The sequence below is a fragment of the Seriola dumerili genome, unplaced genomic scaffold, assembly GCF_002260705.1.
Source record: "Seriola dumerili isolate Sdu_G_001 unplaced genomic scaffold, Sdu_1.0 BDQW01000068.1, whole genome shotgun sequence".
NCBI lineage: Eukaryota > Metazoa > Chordata > Actinopteri > Carangiformes > Carangidae > Seriola > Seriola dumerili.
The window spans coordinates 15,396,213-15,416,819 of NW_019174323.1; the positions used below are offsets into that span (position 1 = coordinate 15,396,213).

A 20,607-nucleotide genomic window follows, 5' to 3' on the forward strand; every position below is an offset into this window, starting at 1 on the left:
GCGAATAAGCTGTAAACACAACAATGGAATATCATGACATTATGGCTGGAATCGAGGCTGATGCAAACGGTGAGACTGAACCAAGGTTGTGGGCTGTAAAACGCTAAAACACTTTGTAGAGCTCAGGGGAACTGCAGAGTTGGGTAATAATTCTCCTTGGGTTCACCCCTCTCTCATTACACATAGTGATTTCATCCACTGGATAAAATATTGACAAGAGCTGTTTTTTTTTTACTTTTAACAAAGCCCGGGTGTTTTCCGAATTGGCATTTAAAGGGCCACACACACCAGTGGTTTTGTATCTCTTTGTCTAGTTACTGGAAATCATTTATTAGATCACAATTAACAAGTTATTTGCGGCACGGCGGTTCAGCAGATAGCACTGCTGCCTCACAGTGAGAAGGTTCTGTGTTTGAACCCACGGGCTTGGGGCCTTTCTTTGTGGAGTTTGCATGTTCTCCCTGTGCCTGCGTGGGTTCTCTCTGGGTGTTCAAAAGCACCACTATGCCCAAGTCCAGCCCGACGGAGCCACTAGAGTGCGGCTGTAAACTCTTCGTCTCGTTCTGTACGGCGACAAATTTGCAGCATTTGCACCAATTCAACAATGTTGTATGTAATCACTGTGATGGGACAACAATATGTGATGCACAACAGTCAGCTAATTGATTTGATTGACACGACGGGGAAAGGTAGACAAGATAAAGACTTCATAGCCTTAGCACCTAAAACATGGAAACACTGATATGATCCTTTAAAGATTGCTCTGTTTCACTGTTGTGTGTTTCCTCAGAAGTATGTTGATGTCATTTTTCTGCTTGTTTTGTTCACAAACACAAACACAAACACACAAACACAAACACACAGACACAGACAAAAAAAACACTCACCGAGTGACTCAGTTTCTGCAATCTCACCCAGTCAGCAGAAAAAGGCCTCATTACAAATGACTATAGATATTTTTACTCTTTAAGTCTTCTCGGACTCATGGGGGAGATCTAGAAAATTCCTGTCTCCTCTTTACACGGTCTGTTTAGAGTTGCTGAACACTAATGATGATGGGAATTACCTCCCTCAATGCCTGCAGCTATTTGGAAACAGTAGATTACTGCACTGAATGATGCACTGATGCAGCAGCAGCAGAAATGACTGTAAATCACAACTATGTAAACTTTTAGACAACTTAACTCTCAACTAAATTAGACAGTGTATAGTTTTGCAGACCATTTCTTCAAGCTGAACTTCCACTGGGGACATTAAAACCACAGCTTTTTAAATATTAGATGCAGTGTTTGTCCGTTAGGAGAGCGCAGACTACAGTGGATATCCTGCAGACCCTTCAGGGATTTCATCAACTGTTTATTCCTTGTTTGTTTGCTGTCCTTTGTTTCATTTTATCAGCTGTAAACAAGCTCTTATGATCCCTGGACAACAAACCCTAGAGGCATTACTGCGACACAATCCCTGGACATGGAGACAGAACATTTTTAGCTGAAAGAAAATTATTCTTCATCATGACATGGCATTTCCTCCCACTCAGAATTTCATAATTCAGAAAAATACTAAGGACATATTTACCAGATCAATGATAAGAGGGAAAACTGGTTTCCCAGGGAGGAAAACTTGTTTTGGTTTCAAATTAGCTTTAAGAGCTGATATAATGCCTAATGTCTGCACACCCTCTCTGTCATCGTCCTGATTTTTCTGTCTGCCAGATTACTGCACAACCTTTGTTCTTTTAACATCGCACTATACTTTGTTGTGTAGTAATTACCTGCTTTAATTACCTCCACCATTATTTTCATGTTCTGCTCTGCACTACTTGGCATCTACTCTTGCCTTCCTCAATATTTCTTTTCTTAGGTTTGGTCCTTTTTGCTTGATCGGGTTCATGTTTTGTCTGCCCGACTCTTTGCTTTGATTTCAAATGGTTGTTAATGTTGTTTTAAATGGCTAATTCAAAAATCTGGCAAACAGCTGGGAACTAGCAACGCATTTGGCACCACTGGCACATTAACAGTAATGCCGATCAGTGCTGTGGACCCAGTAAAAATAAGTTAGAAAAAAGAAAGTCAAACGAATATATGTAAACCGCAGCGAGATTTAATCAGTAGTTTACTCCTTGTTTTGGTCGTCTGGTGGTGTTGGTTCGTGAGGCTGTTTTGACGTGTCTGCCAGATGCGTTGGCTGAAGCAGGTCAGAGAGGAACTTGGCCTTTAGGTTGAAGCTTTCGTCGAATCATCGCCATGTTTCCTCTGGCAGACAAGTCTGCGATCGAGCCAACAGATTTTACAAATTATCTCACTCTTAGTCAGCTAAATTTACTGTAATCTCTGTAATCTCAACAATTAGGCTCTTTGTCTCCCTCCTCTCTCCTCCTGTCTTTTGTTTCTTTTCCTCTCACCCCTCGAATGGCAGAAAGCCAGACACATGCTTTTTATCTTTGCTCTGTGATTCTATCCAAATCAGGAAAACACTGTCACCCAGCTTTTGACGATTTGCTATGACATAAGTTCAAACTGCTGTTGGGTGCAATCACTTTGTCTGCAAATTATAACCACTCTCACCTCTCAAAACCTTTATTTTCTGCGTCCAAACCCCAAACCGCCGAACTTCAGGCCTCAGCTCAGACCATTAAAATTAGATCAAAGGATTGAGTGGGAAATAGGGCACCGCATTAAATGGTTTCATCAAGAATCATAGAATGAAATGGCCCACTTCCTCTCCCTATGGTGTTTGAACAGGTGAGTGAAACTGCAAGCTAGGCCTCGGTCCCACGACTGCAGCCACCTCAAGACAATTGAACCGTTCCAAGGCAAACAAGAGTCATTGTGGTTCAGAAATAAAGATAAGCAGCTGAAAACCAAAAGCTGGGAGTCCTCAGATTCACCCTGATGTTAAATAAACACTCAAAAATGATCCCCACACCTCTACATGAGTATTAGCTGCAGGAAAGTTTTACCAGACTCTATATTCTTTTTTTCTTTTTTTTTCCGCTCCTCTGTTGCTGTAATGGAACAATCTGCACAGGAAACTGGCTCCTGCCATTCCTTCAGGTTAGAGGCCGTCTCTGTGCATGTGTGTGTGTGTGTGTGTGTGTGTGTCTCTGTGCAATCCTTGTGTGACTATTTCTGTTTACGCTGCACATTTTGTTGGACATCCAAGTTAAACACCTCCTCCTCCTCCTCCTCCTCCTCCTCCTCCTCAAGCGTTTTTATTTTGGGAGGATTTTCTTGTTTAGCTTGTAAGGTCTTGTCCTCTTTCTTTGCACCGTCAGCCTCACAGGAATGTAAAACCTTGATGTGGGGGGGGTGGGGGGACAAGTCATGTCATCAGAACAACAACAAAACTGAGAAAACGCTAGCATAAGATGTTTAGTTGACCGGCATTTGTATCTGTCCGGACAAGAAGAGGGAAAACACTGAATCTTACGTAAGATGTATATGTTACTGTGGATGCTTTATTGTATTTGGAATAGACATCCCAGCATGGGTGGCCCGTGGGAAACCCAAACCTGATCCTCGAGCCTTGGCAGTGTTACTTCAATGGTCAACTAATCTTGTACTTGCTTCCTTTGTGGCAGCTCATCTTATGAGCAATCGATCTGTTTGTTTTCTTTGGATTTTCTGTTGCTGACGTTCGAGTATGAGCTGGTTCTCTTTTGAACTCTGACAGCTACTGTTGCTCATGCTGATCTTCCCTGAAATGCTCGTAGCTGCAGAGTTTTTCTTTGAGTTGAGTTTTAAGAGTCAGACCTTGCAGCATCTGCAAAAGTAATCGCTGAACTGAAAAGATGGCTGACTATTAATCTCTTAAAGATAATATATAAGCTATGGGGCATCCATCTTATTGTTATTTTAAAAGCAGAACATTTGGGTGCACAAGGAAACAAAACACAGTCCATTTGGTGAACATTCAGTCTACCAAACAGGGCATTTAATCCAGATCCAGAGTCTGGTTTGGCAGGATAAAAACACTGAATTACTGAGGCATGATGGGAAAGTCCCCTCTTATTCCCACCCCAGAGTATAGCCAGATAATTACCCCTCCACTGCTGAGCAATAACATAAAAACACCACTGGGTATAACCTCTGTGACACTCAATTGCAGACAAATAACATCAGTCACAATTCATTTCCATTTCAGGGTTTGGCCATGTAGCTGGTGCTGTTTTCTAAAGTCTCAGTTGGTTCCTGTATCTTTAAATATCCAAATAATCAAAATACATTGCAGAGATAATTGGGATTAACCTCATTTGCTGAACAAATGTTTTCCCATCAGCCACCAAGGCACGGAAAGTTCAAAGAGGCGAAATGAGAAATGGTTCATTCTGTTTATTGTGTCTAGATGTGAATCCCAAACACAGTTTTGGGCCTCTAGTTTGATGGGAACTGATACAACTGAAGGTAAACTACGATAACAGAGTCACTGTTTAGTCTGCTTCCTTTTTTTTTTTCCTCGAAACACAAGTCATTACAAAATTTGCCTGTTAATGAACTTATTTATATCCTACATCATGAATTGAAGTCATATCTGAGTTGTTGTTGTTATGTAAAATATCAACTTTTAAAATGACTTGCAGTTTGATGTCACTAATTAAAGTATTTTCTTGCAGTCAACAATAAAGGTAGACCTTTAAAGGCACTCTTAAGTTTCGGGTTTTGCAGAAACAAAGACTTCTCAGTGGACTGCATTGTGCTAAATGGAGGTTCTTCAATAAATCCAGTTAATCCCTGTGGATAAAAATTGGTGTTGACCTTCTGTCCCATACAGAGAAACAACAACACATCATCGCTGGCCAATTCCAGTGCGTCTAAGGCTGTTACATCAGGCAGTCGGCACCTAGAATAACATTCAGTCAGCCCTGCTCTTTATTCTAAGTAAGCTTCATCCCCTAAACGGGCCTCTAGTTTTACCACAGTCAATTAGCTCATTTCCCATGTGTCATCTCTCCGGCTCATTCGTTAAGCTAACGAATGACCTGCTGACTGGTCGCATCGCGCCGGAAGCCCTCTCCCTTGACACACACACACACTTAATGAAATTGGTAAAAATACACACAGACACATGCGCGCACACACATGCAGTCTGCCCAGAGGAAATTAAGGTAGCACCATGGGGAGTTTTTTTTTTTTTTCTGTAAATGATAGTCCAGTTTTATGGAGGTCCCCCTGGGGAGAGCAGGGCCTGTTTCCTCAGCCTTCAGGGGCTCATTCAGGAACCAGAGGGGTGCTAAATTACACACCAGACCACGCCACCAGCCTCTTTTATCTCACCAGTGCATTACTGCCCCCCCCCCCACCCCCCCCCAAATGTACAGCACAGGGTAATTGTTTTAAAGAGTTTCCCCCAGTGGTGTTTGTGATACATAAACAGGAAGGTCCATGTTCTTTATCAAATTTAGCTTTAATATCCTTTCCTACAAGGGTCTGTAACAGATAAAAAGGATGTACTAGCTAGCTATCTGTTGCTAGCTAGACAGCTAAAGAGCATGCTAGCTCTTGATAGTGACTGTGGAATAAATTATTCTTCTTCTGGTAAAAAAACAAAAACAAAAAACAAATATTTTTGTTAGAGATAACTCTGATAGATAGTAAAGACTCAGTAACACGTTAAACAGTTGTGTTCTTCCCAGTACACGTTCAGCTTGTGCTTCATGTTATGGAGCTAATGATTTTACCCCCTGTTGTCTTTGGCTAACAAAGCTGTGTTTTTCTTGTTTTACTGCACTGCCATATGGAGATTTGTGTGTGTCTGAAAAATAGCTTAAACCTTAGTATTCTGTTTGAGTTCTTCCAGGACAAATCATTTGTGACTCACAGAAATTACATTTGCAACTATCTGTTATCTTCCAACCATGCTATCTTATAATGACTAATATGTGCTTTGAAGAAAAGGTATCAGTTACTGTATGTTTATTCATGACTGTTGTACACAACCGATAACTTGATTTGTTTCAGGAACGCTGAGATGTTGAATTAAGATGAATTTCTTAGGCTTAACTTTTCTCTTAATGGTTTTCCATTTTTCTTTGTCTTAGGTCTGGCAGTGTGAAGAATCACTGGGATGAAATCTACTACTTTGTGGAGAATCTAGCTGAGAAATTCAAAAGGTAAGAGCATAAACATGTATGTAAACATACAGTACATGGTAACACAATCAACCCAACAAATATGCAGGAAAAAGTGGAACTACATAGGCCGTGAAAAGTTTCACAAATAGACTGCGAGTCTCCAGACACTAAAAGCCTTGTTGCCTCTGTGCTTGACTTCCTGGAGCCCGGAGATGTAGATTACTGATGAGAAACCCACACTTTACACACCAGTCACCCCGGTAAAGTAAAATAAAATCTGTCCCTGCAGCAACAACTGGTCACTCAGTCTCCAGGCTGATGTCTCACTCTGTCTCTGCAGTAGCTGGCTTGACGTCTGATGTCAGCGGGGTTGCCAGCAGTGAATACAGGCTTGAAGGTCTTTACGGATATGACCGGTCTTGGTTTTACGGCCTCTTTAGACTGAGAAGAAGGCAAAGTGCTATGAATGCTGGGAAATGGTGGTGTGATGGATGCTTTAAATGGACAAGGCTAACAAAACCTAACATAACACTTTTGCCAAATGATACTCAGATCTTATATTTATGATAAGTTTCAGCAACAATCAAAATGAAATCTACATTTTAATGCAATGCAGCACTAGAAAAATAAGTGTGGAATAAAATGCAATATTTCAACTAACATCTGTCCTTCAGCTCATGGACGGCTTTGTTTCTGCTTCCACAACAACACCTGGAGGTTTGCGGTTTAGCCCAAGCAAACAATAAAACCTCCTCAAAGTTTCAGTTTGAAACACACACGAGAAAGTTATAAACAGCACAAATCTGTATTAACTTATTCCGTCTCACAAGCAACACACTTCTCAGGTCAGATAATTAAGCATGTGTGTGTTTACATGCATGCAATTCTTTTCTTATTATGCTTTTTCACCAATAAACAAAAGTAACAAATATTTTCACATCTGAATGTCAGCAACGAAGTCACTGTCACGCACAAGGGACCAAATCCTGACATTGGCTCGGAGCCATGCATGGTGTCAGATTGCGTCTCAGTGTGTTGAGCTGCATTCAAAACAACAAAATAGCTCATGCACAGACAAAGGAAGTGAGGTAATTTGTCCTCAATGAGCTATTCATTGTTTAAATGAAAGGATCTTTACTTATTTTATGATTCTGAGGAAAACAATATGTTGCTGTGCAAGTATTCCTGCAATGATTGATGATGATGTTGAAATGTTGTGCATTAGTTGTACTACATGTTGTGCAAGGTAGGGAAACACCAACCAGCAGCCAAATGCTGTGGAAATTCATCTTTTATAGTTACAATCAGTCATTGGCCATATGATCAGTGACTTGCAGTGGGGATTTTTGTACGTCATCTACTCTATTATTAAAAAAAAAAAAAAAAAAACTGAAACCAATCATGGGCTGAATATTGGGTGTGATGATGTTTTTTTTCTGTTCCAGTCCAATGCTGAGGATGTCCTTCATTACATTCTCCTCCAGAGCATCCACCATCATGAAACTGACGGAAAACAGGTGAATGAAGTTACGGCTGACGCAGTCTGTTGATTAATGTTATCAACGAACTGACAAACCTAATCTGAATGTGTGTTCTAAATAAATGTTATTTCAGCATGGAGAAACAATCAGCCCTAAAGTAAACTCAAACCCAAACACCAGAGTGAAAGCAGATGATCCCTAAACTGACATGAAGCTGAAAATGGGCCCAAGTCCCCAAGACCCTTTAACTGTCAATGCATAAATCTCAGAGTTATTTTGTGCCGTGAGAGGAAAACTCACTATTAACCACAATCATGTAAAATGAGGTTCCAGCTCCAACAAAGCTGTCTCCAGCTTGAGTTGTCAGTGATGTAAGAAGAGTTCCTTTACCTAAGTAAAAGTATTTATACAACACTGTAAATATACACACACACATATATATATATATATATAAATCCATTACTAGCAAAAGTCATGCATTTAAAATCCTAAAGTAAAAAAGTACAAAAATGACCAAGAGCAAAACGTACTTCATTCTCATTCTGCAGTAAAAATCTCCCCTTTGACTGACATCATTAGATTACTAATATTAATAAATCCGTGTATAAGTTGCATTTTACTGTTGCAGCAGGTCAAGGTGGAGCGAGTTTTAGCTACTTCATATACAGTTTGTAGTTTGGTCCTTTGTTAAGAAAAGCGCTATATAAATAAAGCTTTATTATTATCATTATTATTATTATAATAAGAGGTCGGGCCCCTCCATCGGGTCACAAGATAAATCTGAGGCGTTGCAAGATGATTGACAGATAAATGTGGTGCATTGAAACGTGCCATATTTGTCTCTGAAGTGCAGTGACGTACAAGTATAAAGTAGCATAAAATGGGAATACTCAAGTAAGGTACAGGTAGCTCAGAATTGTACTTAAGTGCAGTACTTGAGTTAAACTGACAAACAGGTGAGAAATAAAGCTGCAGATGAATTGTATCTTCATCAAAAGCTATGCTCTGTTTCCTCTCTGCAGAGTGGACATCAGAAAGGGGCTGAATGCTCTGAAAAGGGAGATTCCAGGTGGAGACACGTTCATGCACCTTGGATTGCAGAGGGTAAGTCTGTTGCTTTTTAACATGGTCTCACCTTTATTTTTTTTTTTTAACCTAAAAGCAAATGAGAGTTCATTGAATCACTTGTTTCCTGACAATCTGACCTTGAAAGTTTCTTCTTATTTAAAGGCAAATGAGCAGATACACCGTGAAAACTTTGGTAAGCACCAAATGACTCATCCTTGTGAATACTTACTACAGGCTAAATCGTATTATGCTGAAGTTACAGCACAGCTCTATGTTTTTTCCAGGCACGGCCAGCGTGATCATTGCACTGACAGACGGGGAGCTGCAGGAGCATCAGCTCATCACTGCACAGCAAGAGGTAGAAACCTAATACTGAGGCTGATTTCCCAAACTGCTGCAGTTAAAGCTCTGGTGACAGGGTTGCTCTGGAAGCAGGGATACTCTCATTGCTTGAGCGCCAGATTTCTGAAAATAACACATTTATTCTCTCTTTCTAACAACAGGCGGAGAGAGCCAGGTCTCTTGGAGCTATTGTGTACTGCGTTGGTGTCAAAGACTTCAATGAGACACAGGTAATACCCATTCCAGGGCAATAAATCTGTGCTTTATTTGGTTAACTTAACATTTATATGCCATACATGTTATACATCAGGTTTGAAATAAAAAACAATTCCCTAAACTTCACTGTGATTATCTTTGAAATCTCAGAGCCAGTCACAGTTAACCATGTATGTACTGTACTGCATGAGCCGTGGAAACATCCAAAATGTTGTTACCTCCATGTTGCATGCTCTAGTGTGTATTCAGTGGCCTCTGCGCAATTTGGCTAACCCATAATTTAAAATTTCCTGAAAACCAATCTGAGTGCTGCTGCAGATTCCAACACGCGAGGCTGGACTGGAGATTTGTATGTAACTTGAATAATCCTGAAGAGTTTGCGTCAACATGATGAGGAGGATGATTCAGGTTCCTGTATTTAATGTGATGGATATTTGAGAGCTAAGGGATTGTAACCGATACATTTGGCTTTAACCAGCCCCCCCAAGTTTAGTTCAAGCCCCATTTGATTGATGGTAAATTGATCCATTATCTGATTGCTAAGGTGTGATTATTAATGTGAACAGGATGTGAAAGGGAGAGCCCATACTCTTAGTGCAGTTCCTCCTCTTTACAATCTCTAAAATCGTATATTATATTACATTTAAGGCCAATTTCGGCTTGTTATGATAATATCAAATCGCAGCCAGTGAGCTGAATGTTGAGGTTACTCAATTACCATAATTTCAGAACAACATCCCTGGCAGTGGTGAAGAAATTTAACTTTCCATAATTTTCTAATAAAAGCTTTGTTAATTGATTCTTTCATTCTTCTCCCCTTCTTCCCTCCATCCACTCCTCTCGTCTCTCCTCTCTCCCTGTAGCTGGCCACCATTGCCGACACCATCGAGCATGTGTTTCCTGTCCTGGGTGGCTTCCACGCCCTCCGGGGGGTCATTGATTCGGTAAATAAACACGTCTCTGTGCAGGGAAGTGGTCCTGTAGCTAAACAGCAGCCAAGCAGACGTCCACATTCATGTGCTCTGTGTCAGTAGAATTACCTACTTCCTATTTGGATATTGTGACCGGAGTATATCTAAGAAGTTATATCAAGCACTACAAGCTAATGTAGTTAGCTAAAGATGTGCTCTTTGGCCGCGGCAGTAACTCGCAGCTAGGCTATTGCTGTTGGTCAGCTAGTCAGCACAGACATGCTAACAACTGCATCTTATCTTGGAGCAGAGCTAACACACTGTTAAATCAATTCTTTACACTTTTGCTCTGTGTTTTTAGTTTGAAAAGGCTAAAAAAGACAAAGACACCGCCCTCTTAACTGTTAATAAACATAAGATCATTTGTACTACAGCCCATTGCACAGTGTAAAGGAGAAATCCGAAGCTCAACAAGGTCAACAAGCTCAGCGAATCTTTGTTACAGTAAAATGTGAAAGAAAAAAACCTGCCGGTAAGAGCAGATTGTAATCAATAAGACTTTAAGTGTGGAAAAATAATCACTGTCTTTTCTCCTCGTTTCCCTTCCAGATCATCAAGAAATCCTGCATTGAAATTTTGGCAGCTGAGCCCTCCAGTGTGTGTGCAGGAGGTGAGAAAACTAGAAACACACACACACACACACTCACACAAATTGAACTGGGTCCCGCCTGAGTCATTGACACAGATGCCAGCCTGCCATCATTTCTCAAAGTGTGTGTGTGTTAATTTTATTACTGGGTGCCTCAATTCTCCTTCTCTCACTTCAGTAATGACAATCCCAGACTGAAAAAAACAACCATATATGGGCGTTCAGGTCATTTACAGGAAATCTATTGGGACGCAGTACCACAGTGGGAATAATATCACACGGTCTCATTAAAAGGATTAACTGCGAGAAGAGTAGCAGTGGTGAGATTGGCTGCAGCTGAAATATAAAGTAGACAACATGCTTTAGTGTCCTGCCAAGAGAAAGATTATGACAGCTAAAGCAACATTAAATGGACATTAAAAAGATTGAAATGAACAGATTAAAGCCGGGGGTTGATTAAACATTTTCTGGCAAAAGCAAAAAGACTTTTATTGTTTTTCACATCTGCTTTTGCCTTTTATTAAGCAGTGGATTACTTTCACCCTTTAAAAAGACAAAAGTATCTCAACCTGCACGTTCAGTCCCATCTTTATACATTTACAGATGACATCAGAGTGTTTTCCCTGTGGTACAGGCAACTATTAGCAGCTATTTAAGTGAATGTCCAGCACTTCAAGTGGCTCAGTTGTGGTGTGGGAAAGCTTTTTTTTATTTTGTTTATTCAGATCCTATCCATCCAGTTACGAGCCAATTAGAGCTCATAAATTAAAGTCACATGCCTAACTAGTTTGTTCAGTGGACAAATTAGTTTCCTTCCTCCGTTTCCTTCCTTAACAGTGACAGCAACTTGGATAACAAAAAAAAATCTATATTAGAAAAAAGTGGAACTATATATATATGAGCACATATACAACCATATACATAAGTAGATTCCCATTTATACACATACATACTAGTGCATACATTAAGTAAACATACAAGAAAATGGTAGTGATGAAGTGAAGAGTCGTCAGTCTAGAATTAGTATTATTTATTTCATTAGATTAGTTTTCTCCTACACCTTCATGATTGCATTTTAGTGTCATTTTCTATGGATGATACTTTATGTTTTTCCCCCTAATTAACCACATTACACTTGTGAGATCAGAAGACTGAGCCCCATATTTTCGCATAACATCCTGTTGCAGTTTCATCCGGGTGACACAGCTCAAAGGAACAAATGAATTACTGTAAGAAACCATGTTTAAATACAGCCCTTCTTGCCACGATGGGTGTGAAATGTAACTGTGTAGTCTTGAACGCTGAAAATGAGCTTCACTTACAATACATACAGTATCAAATGTCTGCTAAGTGTTTGAAATGTAATAATGTCAGTGTGCGTTGTGTAACCAGAGTCCTTCCAAGTGGTGGTGAGAGGAAACGGTTTCCTCCATGCCAGAAACATCAACCAGGTGCTCTGCAGCTTCAAAATCAACGATACCATTACAATCAGTGAGTAGAGCCACACTTCCTTTTTAATGTAAACCCAGCTGTTCTGTAGCAGGGTTCACAATAGTCTCGTCTTTCTACGGTGTATGAACCTGCGTATTCCTCCTGGGGAAACGTGCAACTGTACTAAAGCCTTTATGGAGATACGACAGACTCCTAAATCTCCTACTGAATCTAATTTTATTGCCAGGAAATGGTCACAAGTGGCACAAAATATCAACCTTCTAAAGCCTTTACTGATCAAATCTAGTTTACAAGTACCTGTCTGTATAGTGTCTTTAGTTTACATTAATAGACAGCTAAATAAATCAGAGTCTAAACCGAAAGAATATACAATACATTTATCAAAACACTGTCTCTGCCTCCTAGATGAAAAGCCGGCTGGAGTAGAAAACACATTCTTGCTGTGTCCAGCTCCTGTCATCGATGAAATCGGGAAGTAAGTGCCTCTTATTTTTTTATGACTTCTTTACGATTTCATTTGTTCTTAGATATCTTCTTTCAACTGCCTCTCAGTTGAAAGCGCTTATATTTCACACCCAGTGGCATCCACGTGCATCTTAGATCACATTCTTTGCCTCAAATACAGAAAACCACATGTACGCAGACACGTGTCTAACGTGCACAGACCATAAGAAGCCTGCCATACATTAGCTCTTTCTTTTCTTTTCTTTTTACGATCCCTATCCGCATTCCTCTTTTCTAGATCCCAGTACAGCTTAGCAAAACATAAGCGGCTCTGCAGCCACGCCACCACATGTAGCTGTAAACCCTTCATGCATGCTAGAAACTTACAAATCTAATGTGACTCAGCTGATGACTTGCCATGACACTAGTTTCTGATGTTTTTTTATTAATTGACTCCTTAGTCTTAGAGGAGGAATGTGGGCCAAATGTTAAGCATGTATCTGTAATGAGTTTGTTCTCAAAGATGCTCTCCTCAAATTTGTTTACAAACAACCGATGTGTAATATGAAAAGGGGTTTCTCATAGCGACAGACCCACAGAGAATTATCGCCTAGCAACGCATTTTAGCGTCTTTGAGTCGACCGTTTTGGTTTTTGGCCCATAGCTTGTGCTGCTTAGGTTCAGCCTCACTGAAGTGTCACATCAGAGTCATTTCCAGCCACAGGAGGCAGAAACACACCGTGTGCTACCCGCCCAGCTGCCAAACAGCAGACAGACACAGTTAGTGACTAGCCACACTTAAGGTTAAATTTCTCCTTAGCTGAAGGAGTTACTTAAGGGTGTATCACAGAATTTCTTGAGAGGATGTTAAGATAGAGTCAGAGGTACCATTAGTTTTTTGGTCACTAAGGTCTTTTGGTTTAACTGACTAAGTGATTCCTTATGTATAAGACCAAGATAAGGAGAAATCCTGAAACACTTAAGTGAACGTTTTAAGAAAACCTTAAGGAGAAGACTTAAGGGTGTTTTGTGCGGCTGTTTTCATTTTAAGGAAAAACTTAACTCAGACTTTAAGGAAAATCTTAACCTAAGGTGTTTTATGCAACTGGGCCGAGACACTTCCCTGAGGAGTGACATGAAAAACCAAAACAGAGCTGAAAAGCGATTACATTTGGAAAGTGGTCAGAAATGCGACTCCAAATGAACGTTAATGTTGTTCCCTTTCTGCTGGAGCAGCCTAAAACAAGCTACTGTTTGCTAACATGTTCTCCATAAGAACTTTATAAGGTGATAATACGTCAGCGTTGTGTTTAAAGCTTGTTAGTGAACAGTGAATCTAACGATGCAGCTTTAAAGGCTTTAAAACGACTGTTAAATACGACACAATGACAAATAAACAGTATAAATACAAAAATACAACAGTCCCTGTGCCTTTGCGTGACGATGGTGGATCCATGTGCAAGAACCTGATTCACTGTGACACTCACGTTCCTTGTGTTGTCAACTGTTAATCGATCAACATTTCCTTTCTGATCAAAAATTAAGAGAAGATCTCTTTACGGTGGATTGTGTTTGTCAGTTTAAGATCAAGTCTATTGGCGTGTGCATTTAAAGATTCAGTTTGTTATAATCACTTCATTATTTTCTGGCTGACTGAAGACAAAAGGGGGGGGAAGGTGACGGGTTGTGAAAACTAAGACTACTGAGGTTGAGTTCACTCGAACATTCACCACACGACGGTCGCACAGTTTACTGGTGTAACCCTACCACCGGCCAGAACTGCTCTTCATCAGCTGACCATACTCTCCTTTTAGAGCCCGACCGTGTTCCAACATCAACAATCCACAAACCTCTCTAACCTTAGTCTTTATGGGAGGAAAAGTACACCAGGCCACAGACTATATGGTTCAGTGGACGGCGGTTAAAGACTTTAAACACATTGAGAGACAAAGAAGGGAGGGGTGGTCCCCGTCTTTCTTTGCACGCCGTCTTGACCTTTTAAGGGTATTTTGTAATTATGATACAAATTCCTTAATTTTAATATCCCACAGAAGTTATAAATCAGGTTAAAAACGGTTAATATTTAGCACCCGCTGTGGTGTGGGAAGCAAGAGAAAAATGGATTTTAACTGCGCCGGTGAAAGATTTAAACAACCTGGACGGATGACTTGGACTTTAATCGATACCTCGGCAGAAAGGTGGTAAAAACTAAGGGAACATTTTGGACCTTTGCTTCTCCTAAACGTACCATTAAATCAGTTCAGTTCTGCCTTTGTATATTTTTTAATGCTGCCTCAGTGCTCTTAAACTTTCTATCGCTTGACGCCTGAACACTTAACCTCCTGACTCTCCAGTCCCACACTTATCTTTTCCCCCTTCCCCCCTCTTCCTCTCCACCTCTGTCTTTACTTTCAGTGCCACCGTGGCTCTTTTCACCGCCTTGCTGGTTGTTTTCCAGACCCCCACCCGCCCACCTTCTCCGTCTGCCCGTCTGTTCATTTTTCTCCCTGTATCTGTCATTTATTTATCTTTGTCACGCTGAAACTCCCTCTTTCATCCCCTGTCAGTCTTCCACTCTCTTTCAACTGTCTCCTCGTCCAGTTTTTGGCTGATCAAAGCTGTGTAGCAGCTCGTCTGGTCTTTCAAGTGTGTGGCCGTGTGTGTTTGTATGCAGCCTGATTCACGGCAGGGTGGAAAAACCATTGAGAGAGTGTTTCAGCTCCACTGAAACCCAGACAAATGAACTTTCGGTCTTTGATGGATTAGCAGTTGTTCATATCTTTTGTTTGGCAACAAATTTGAGAATTAAATCGGCCCTTTACTAAAAAACCCAACCCATCTCCTTTCTAAAATCACATTTCGGTAAAAAATAAAATAAAATAAAATAGTTCTTTCTGCCTCTTCCACCAGTAACTTTTTTCATGTATAATTGAATGTTGGTGCAAAATATGAGCTCTAGAAAAGGCTCTTTTATTATAAGAGACCAATGCCAAAACCTGGCATCTGCTTTTGATGTTTTAGACGGCCTAAATATATCCAGCTGGAAATATCAGGACATGACATAATGTCGTCTATGTTTTGCTGGTTATACACAAGAAGAAGACAAGTAAATAGGAATGCAGGCTATGTCAAGGTACTTGTTTAAGTGCTTTAATGCAGGTCTCAGGGTGACCCCCACCACCTAACGAGTGGCAGATGAATGTCTGCGTCTGCTCCGTCTCTTTCAACTGTGTGTGTTCATGCTTGAACTGTCTGTCCAGTCTGTTTCATTTCCTTGCTTAAGAGCTGTCCGACACAGTGCTCTACAACAAACGTTTCCTCCTCCACATCCTCAAATTCACGCTGGTCAGTTTTCTTCTTGTCATTTTCCCCTCTCTTTCTCTTCCTCTAATCATTAATAAAAATCAAAATAAGCAAGTTAATTGACCGAAGTGGGCAGCCGGACTTTTGGCACATATACAGATGTATGTAAGTGGTCACATGTTGTCTTGTCATGTTGTCAAGTTTCCACTTGTTAAGCCTTAAGATTGTCTTGAAGTACCAGCTTTTTGTTGGTTCATATGCTGTCCATAATGAACTTCACCCACTGACCCAACTCTTCTCTCTCTTTCCACTCTCCTTTCTTTTTCTTTTTTTTTAAACCCAGACAGCTCGAGTCAGAGCAAAGACAGGTTTATCGGTCACATGGTCTGCTTTCCATCTGCCAGACCTCTTTCACATCCACCTGGGGGGGGTTTGAGAGGGGGGGTGGGGGCTTAGAAAGCATGTCTTTCATCCAAATGTTTTCAAGAACTGAACAAGAACAGCACGTCACATGAAATTCTCAGAATTGTTTTTCACCTCTCAGAGGAGGAAGGGATTCAGACCATCAAGAGGAACTCTTGCAGGGGGGGGGGGGGTCCCACAGAGTATTTTCTGTTGCCACTGAAGGAAATTATTTTGCAGGTCAATGTAGAGATCATAGACCGTTTCCATCAACTCTTAAATCTTGGCTCAAAACATATTTATTCATTTGGTCTGCTTGCTTGTTTTTTTTGGGGGGTTTTTTTGTGCTACTTTCTTGTCTGTTGATGTTTTGATTCTCTGCGTTGATTGTATTCTGCTTGATGTTTTACGGCACTTTGATCAGCTGTGTGATTTGATTTAATTATGATTTTTTTTTTTTTTTAAAAAAGAACGGATGTGAGAGATTGTTGTCATTCCTTCGAGCTGCACTCTAAGGAGTATGGTGTCATGTCTTGGAAAAACACACAACCTGACCACGAAAATAAAATAAAAAACCCAATCTCACCAGGCAGGTCGTGTTTTTTTTTTTTTTTTTTTTTCCTATTTCCATTCTGTTCAAATTCACATATCCTCCGTGCCTGCTGTGTGTCTCACTGGGTCACAAGATCATGTCTGCAGTTTGTTTTTTTCTCTTTTAACCGCTGTGAAAAAAAAAACAGCACAAGTGAAGCAAGGCTCGTAAACAAAAGTCACAAGACTGAGAGAGCAGCTCATTTATTGGACAGAGTTTTTTCGTAACATGTCCTCCTGCCAGGTATGAGATTCTGCCAGCTGTAAAGAGTCAAAACTAATGTGATTCCAGTTTCTCAAATCTTAGAAGAAGCAGCTGGATGTGAGCGTCAACCCAAACATCACTTTCTTCTTAGCTTGAAAATCAGTCTGCTTTGACTGAGCCCTGTGTGTTTTTGTGGTTGTTTTCTGTTGGTTCAAATGACAGTGTCATTACTAACGGAGCAGCTCACAGTTTGCAGGCGGTTTGCAGTGACGTTATTTGGCCTGAACATGAGTTCAAATGACATCACTCTGATCAAACAAACGGAGCTGAAGGAGGAAGTGCTTCAGACTAAATAAGCTGGTCCAAACAGTGTGAACTAATAAAGCTGCATCTGTAACAGTGATGTTTCATCCAAACACTGAGATACTCACCGTTTGTGTCTGTTGTTTTGTTTCAGGGTGATTTATCTCCAAGTGAGCATGAATGACGGTCTGTCCTTCATCAGCAGCAACGTGCACATCACCACTACAGAGTGTGTAAGTGGAAGTTTCTTATACCGTCCCCAACTGATGCATTTCATCTTTCAGGGTGTGATTCAGTACAATTATATTAGTGCATCTTAAATAAAAAACTCTTTTTTTTTTTAAAAAACACACAACGAGTTCTTCTTATGTGCAGCAAAGTGCAGCACTAATGCAAAAATTACAGCACACGCAGTAAAAATAAAACGTTGGACTTTGTACCCGAGGAGGTTGTAATATCTTCAAATGGCGAAATTAAAGATTTTTAACTTCAAAGATGAAATCATGGATTTAATCTTGAGATTTTAGTAGGTTTTGTAATCTCTTCTTGAATTGCATGTGGTTTACAGTCTTCTTCTTTCTTCTTTTCTCCTCTCCGACCTCCGTCTCTTACCAACTGTTTCTAGACGCCAGCTGTTTTTGCTCTCTGCAGTGAGTTTCCTTACCTCCTTTATCTCTTTCATCTTCCCTTTCTCACTTTTGTTATTTTCCCCCATTTTTTTCGGGAGCCAAACCACGGGGGTTTGTAAGTAGTGATCCACCCAAAAAAAGATCATCTGACCCCCCCCCCCACAGGGTTGGCAGGAGACAAGAGGTTAGAGAAGCAAGTTCATGACCGTGAAGCTGCGGAGCTCAAATCTCAACATTTTGGTTGTAAAAGTGAAAGAGAAGCATCCTGTAACAGCCACCACTGAAGTGCTCTTGTGCAAACCATTTTCCCCTCAGCTGGAGCTGCACTCTGAGACTCCTATAGGTCTGAGGTGTGTGACTGTATATAGCTGTGTCAGCATGAAGCAGGGTGGAGCTTCACTGCCTAAAAAACCAAGATTAAACAAGATGCAATTTAAGACAATTTAAAGCAATTTAACAAAATAAAACGTGTTTTGGAACATATGGGCCGAGGCTCCAGCAGAATCCCACCCAGCGAAAAAGAAATATACGCTTTGAAGCTGTTTTCCATCAGTCCATGTGACATCATGTCCATGAAAACACTGTGAATTCAAACTGCTGTGTTGTGGTTAGTGATATACAGAGCTCAATTAGACATACCATCCCAATTAGCCGCCTCTCACCACTAAACTAAACCATATAGGCTGAAGTCACATCAGGTTTAAAATGGCACGACAAGTTGCTGAGTGGAGATGGATACGCCTGGTCCAATAAACAGCATGCAAGCTAAAGTCTAGGGAGAAATCAAGTCTGAAAACAAACTTCATAAACCCAATAAACCCCTGCAGCCCCTCCCCACACTCCGTCAAAGTACCATATTGATGGGTTCCAGCCTTTTAAAAGTTTGCCCACAAAATATGCCCATATAGCATGGGAAAACACATGCTTCATATGTGCATAAGCTGCAAAATGCAGATGTGACCACTGTTGAAATTTTCTGAATTGTTTGCTAAACCAGTGTCCCACAAGAGTTGCCAACTTGCTGATTGGGAGATTTCTGAGGAATAGTAATTTGGTTCCAGCGAAGCGTCTTCTGCGACCGACCCCACAGTCGAGTTCAGATAAATCCCCCACGTTTTTTCGCCACAAGACAGATAGGGGAAAGTCTCACTACATGTCATCCCCATCTGCGGTCTGTAATGGGAACCATGTTTGGCTCACGCACGCCTGCCTTGCTTTAAGTGAGCAATGTACACTGATGGGAGTCATTCAGGAATCACACAACTTACATGAACTAGTGTCATCATGAAAAACACAAATATCAACACTGACAAAGAGAATCAGTCTGCAGGCTTCTCCCGTCAACCCACTATGATTATACTGTTATCACTACTGCTACTAATAATATCACTGCTGCAAGTACTGTACTGCTGCTGCCGCTATTACCTCTATTGTTTTCTATCGCTACAGTTACTGTTACTTTACAGCAGAAAGGCTGTTACTTCTGCCAGTGTTGGAAGAAGGACTCTGACTTTTTACTTCAGTAAAAAGTAGTAATACCACAGTGTATAAGAAGATGGAAGTTATGCCTTGCGCACTGCAACTTAACAAAACACGTGCAAATACTCACGACATAAGCAAATACAGAAAAGCACTGCAAAGAATCACAGATGACAACTTCCAACCATCACATCAAGCACTGAACAACAACTTTTATGTGTCCCCTGTGAACACTTCCTCTGTTGTCTTGTTTCTGTATTTGGGTGTGTTCAAAGTATTTGCAGCATGTTTGTGTTGTCAAATCTAGGAAGCTGTTTTCTGAATTCGTTTGTGTTTTGTCTGTTTGCATGTGTTTTCTCAAGTTGTGGTGTGTTGAGCTTCTCAGGGCCACTGTATTAAAGTTTCAGATATTTTAATACTGATGCATGAATGTACATATCACTTCAGTCAGGGTTTCTTCTGGCCGAATGTTAGGCAGGGGTGGAAAGGGGGAAAGTAGTAAAGACATTTGCTCCCTATGTATTTGTAGTTTAAATCTCTGTCCAGCTACATCAGTCTTGGTGCCATGGTAGTAAAGTACAACTGCCGTGTTTGTCTTTTCACCAGTTCGATGGCACCATTCTCCTCATCACCCTGCTGGTGTTGTTCCTGCTGCTGGCCCTGCTCTTCATGTGGTGGTTCTGGCCTCTCTGCTGCACTGTGGTAAGAAACAAAAACTACATCCTACAACATATTAAAAAAAAAAAATCTTACGAGCTCCTTTGAGGTGTAAAAGGAGGCGTGATTAATTTGTTTGTGACAAGCTAAACGATGCCTGTTGTTTTCCAGCTCTCATAACACTGAACATGTCATGTGCTTTATTTTTCCACAGGTGATCAAAGAACCACCTCCTCCACCTCCTCCTGAGCCTGGTCGTCAGAACACACACACACACACACACACACACACACCACTGCATTATTTAACACAACTAAACACACTGTAATGCACTCCTACAGTATAGAAAAACAAATATGAAAAGCCATGAATACATCTTTATTTGTCATCTATTACTATTGGTGG

At 40.7% G+C, this 20,607-nt stretch overlaps 1 protein-coding gene across 1 annotated transcript in view; it reads left to right on the forward strand.

The window, feature by feature from the left end:
• The window catches only part of LOC111219907 (anthrax toxin receptor 1-like), a 34,331-nt gene that overhangs the window by 4,666 nt on the left and 9,058 nt on the right, over nt 1-20,607 (forward strand). Inside the window, exons 2-14 of the mRNA XM_022742754.1 lie at nt 6,038-6,109; nt 7,516-7,587; nt 8,574-8,655; nt 8,782-8,812; nt 8,904-8,977; nt 9,123-9,191; nt 10,041-10,121; nt 10,698-10,758; nt 12,130-12,228; nt 12,595-12,664; nt 17,592-17,670; nt 20,152-20,247; nt 20,417-20,454. Of these exons, the coding sequence (XP_022598475.1) occupies nt 6,038-6,109; nt 7,516-7,587; nt 8,574-8,655; nt 8,782-8,812; nt 8,904-8,977; nt 9,123-9,191; nt 10,041-10,121; nt 10,698-10,758; nt 12,130-12,228; nt 12,595-12,664; nt 17,592-17,670; nt 20,152-20,247; nt 20,417-20,454 (924 nt within the window). The remainder of the gene's footprint in view (nt 1-6,037; nt 6,110-7,515; nt 7,588-8,573; nt 8,656-8,781; nt 8,813-8,903; nt 8,978-9,122; nt 9,192-10,040; nt 10,122-10,697; nt 10,759-12,129; nt 12,229-12,594; nt 12,665-17,591; nt 17,671-20,151; nt 20,248-20,416; nt 20,455-20,607) is intronic.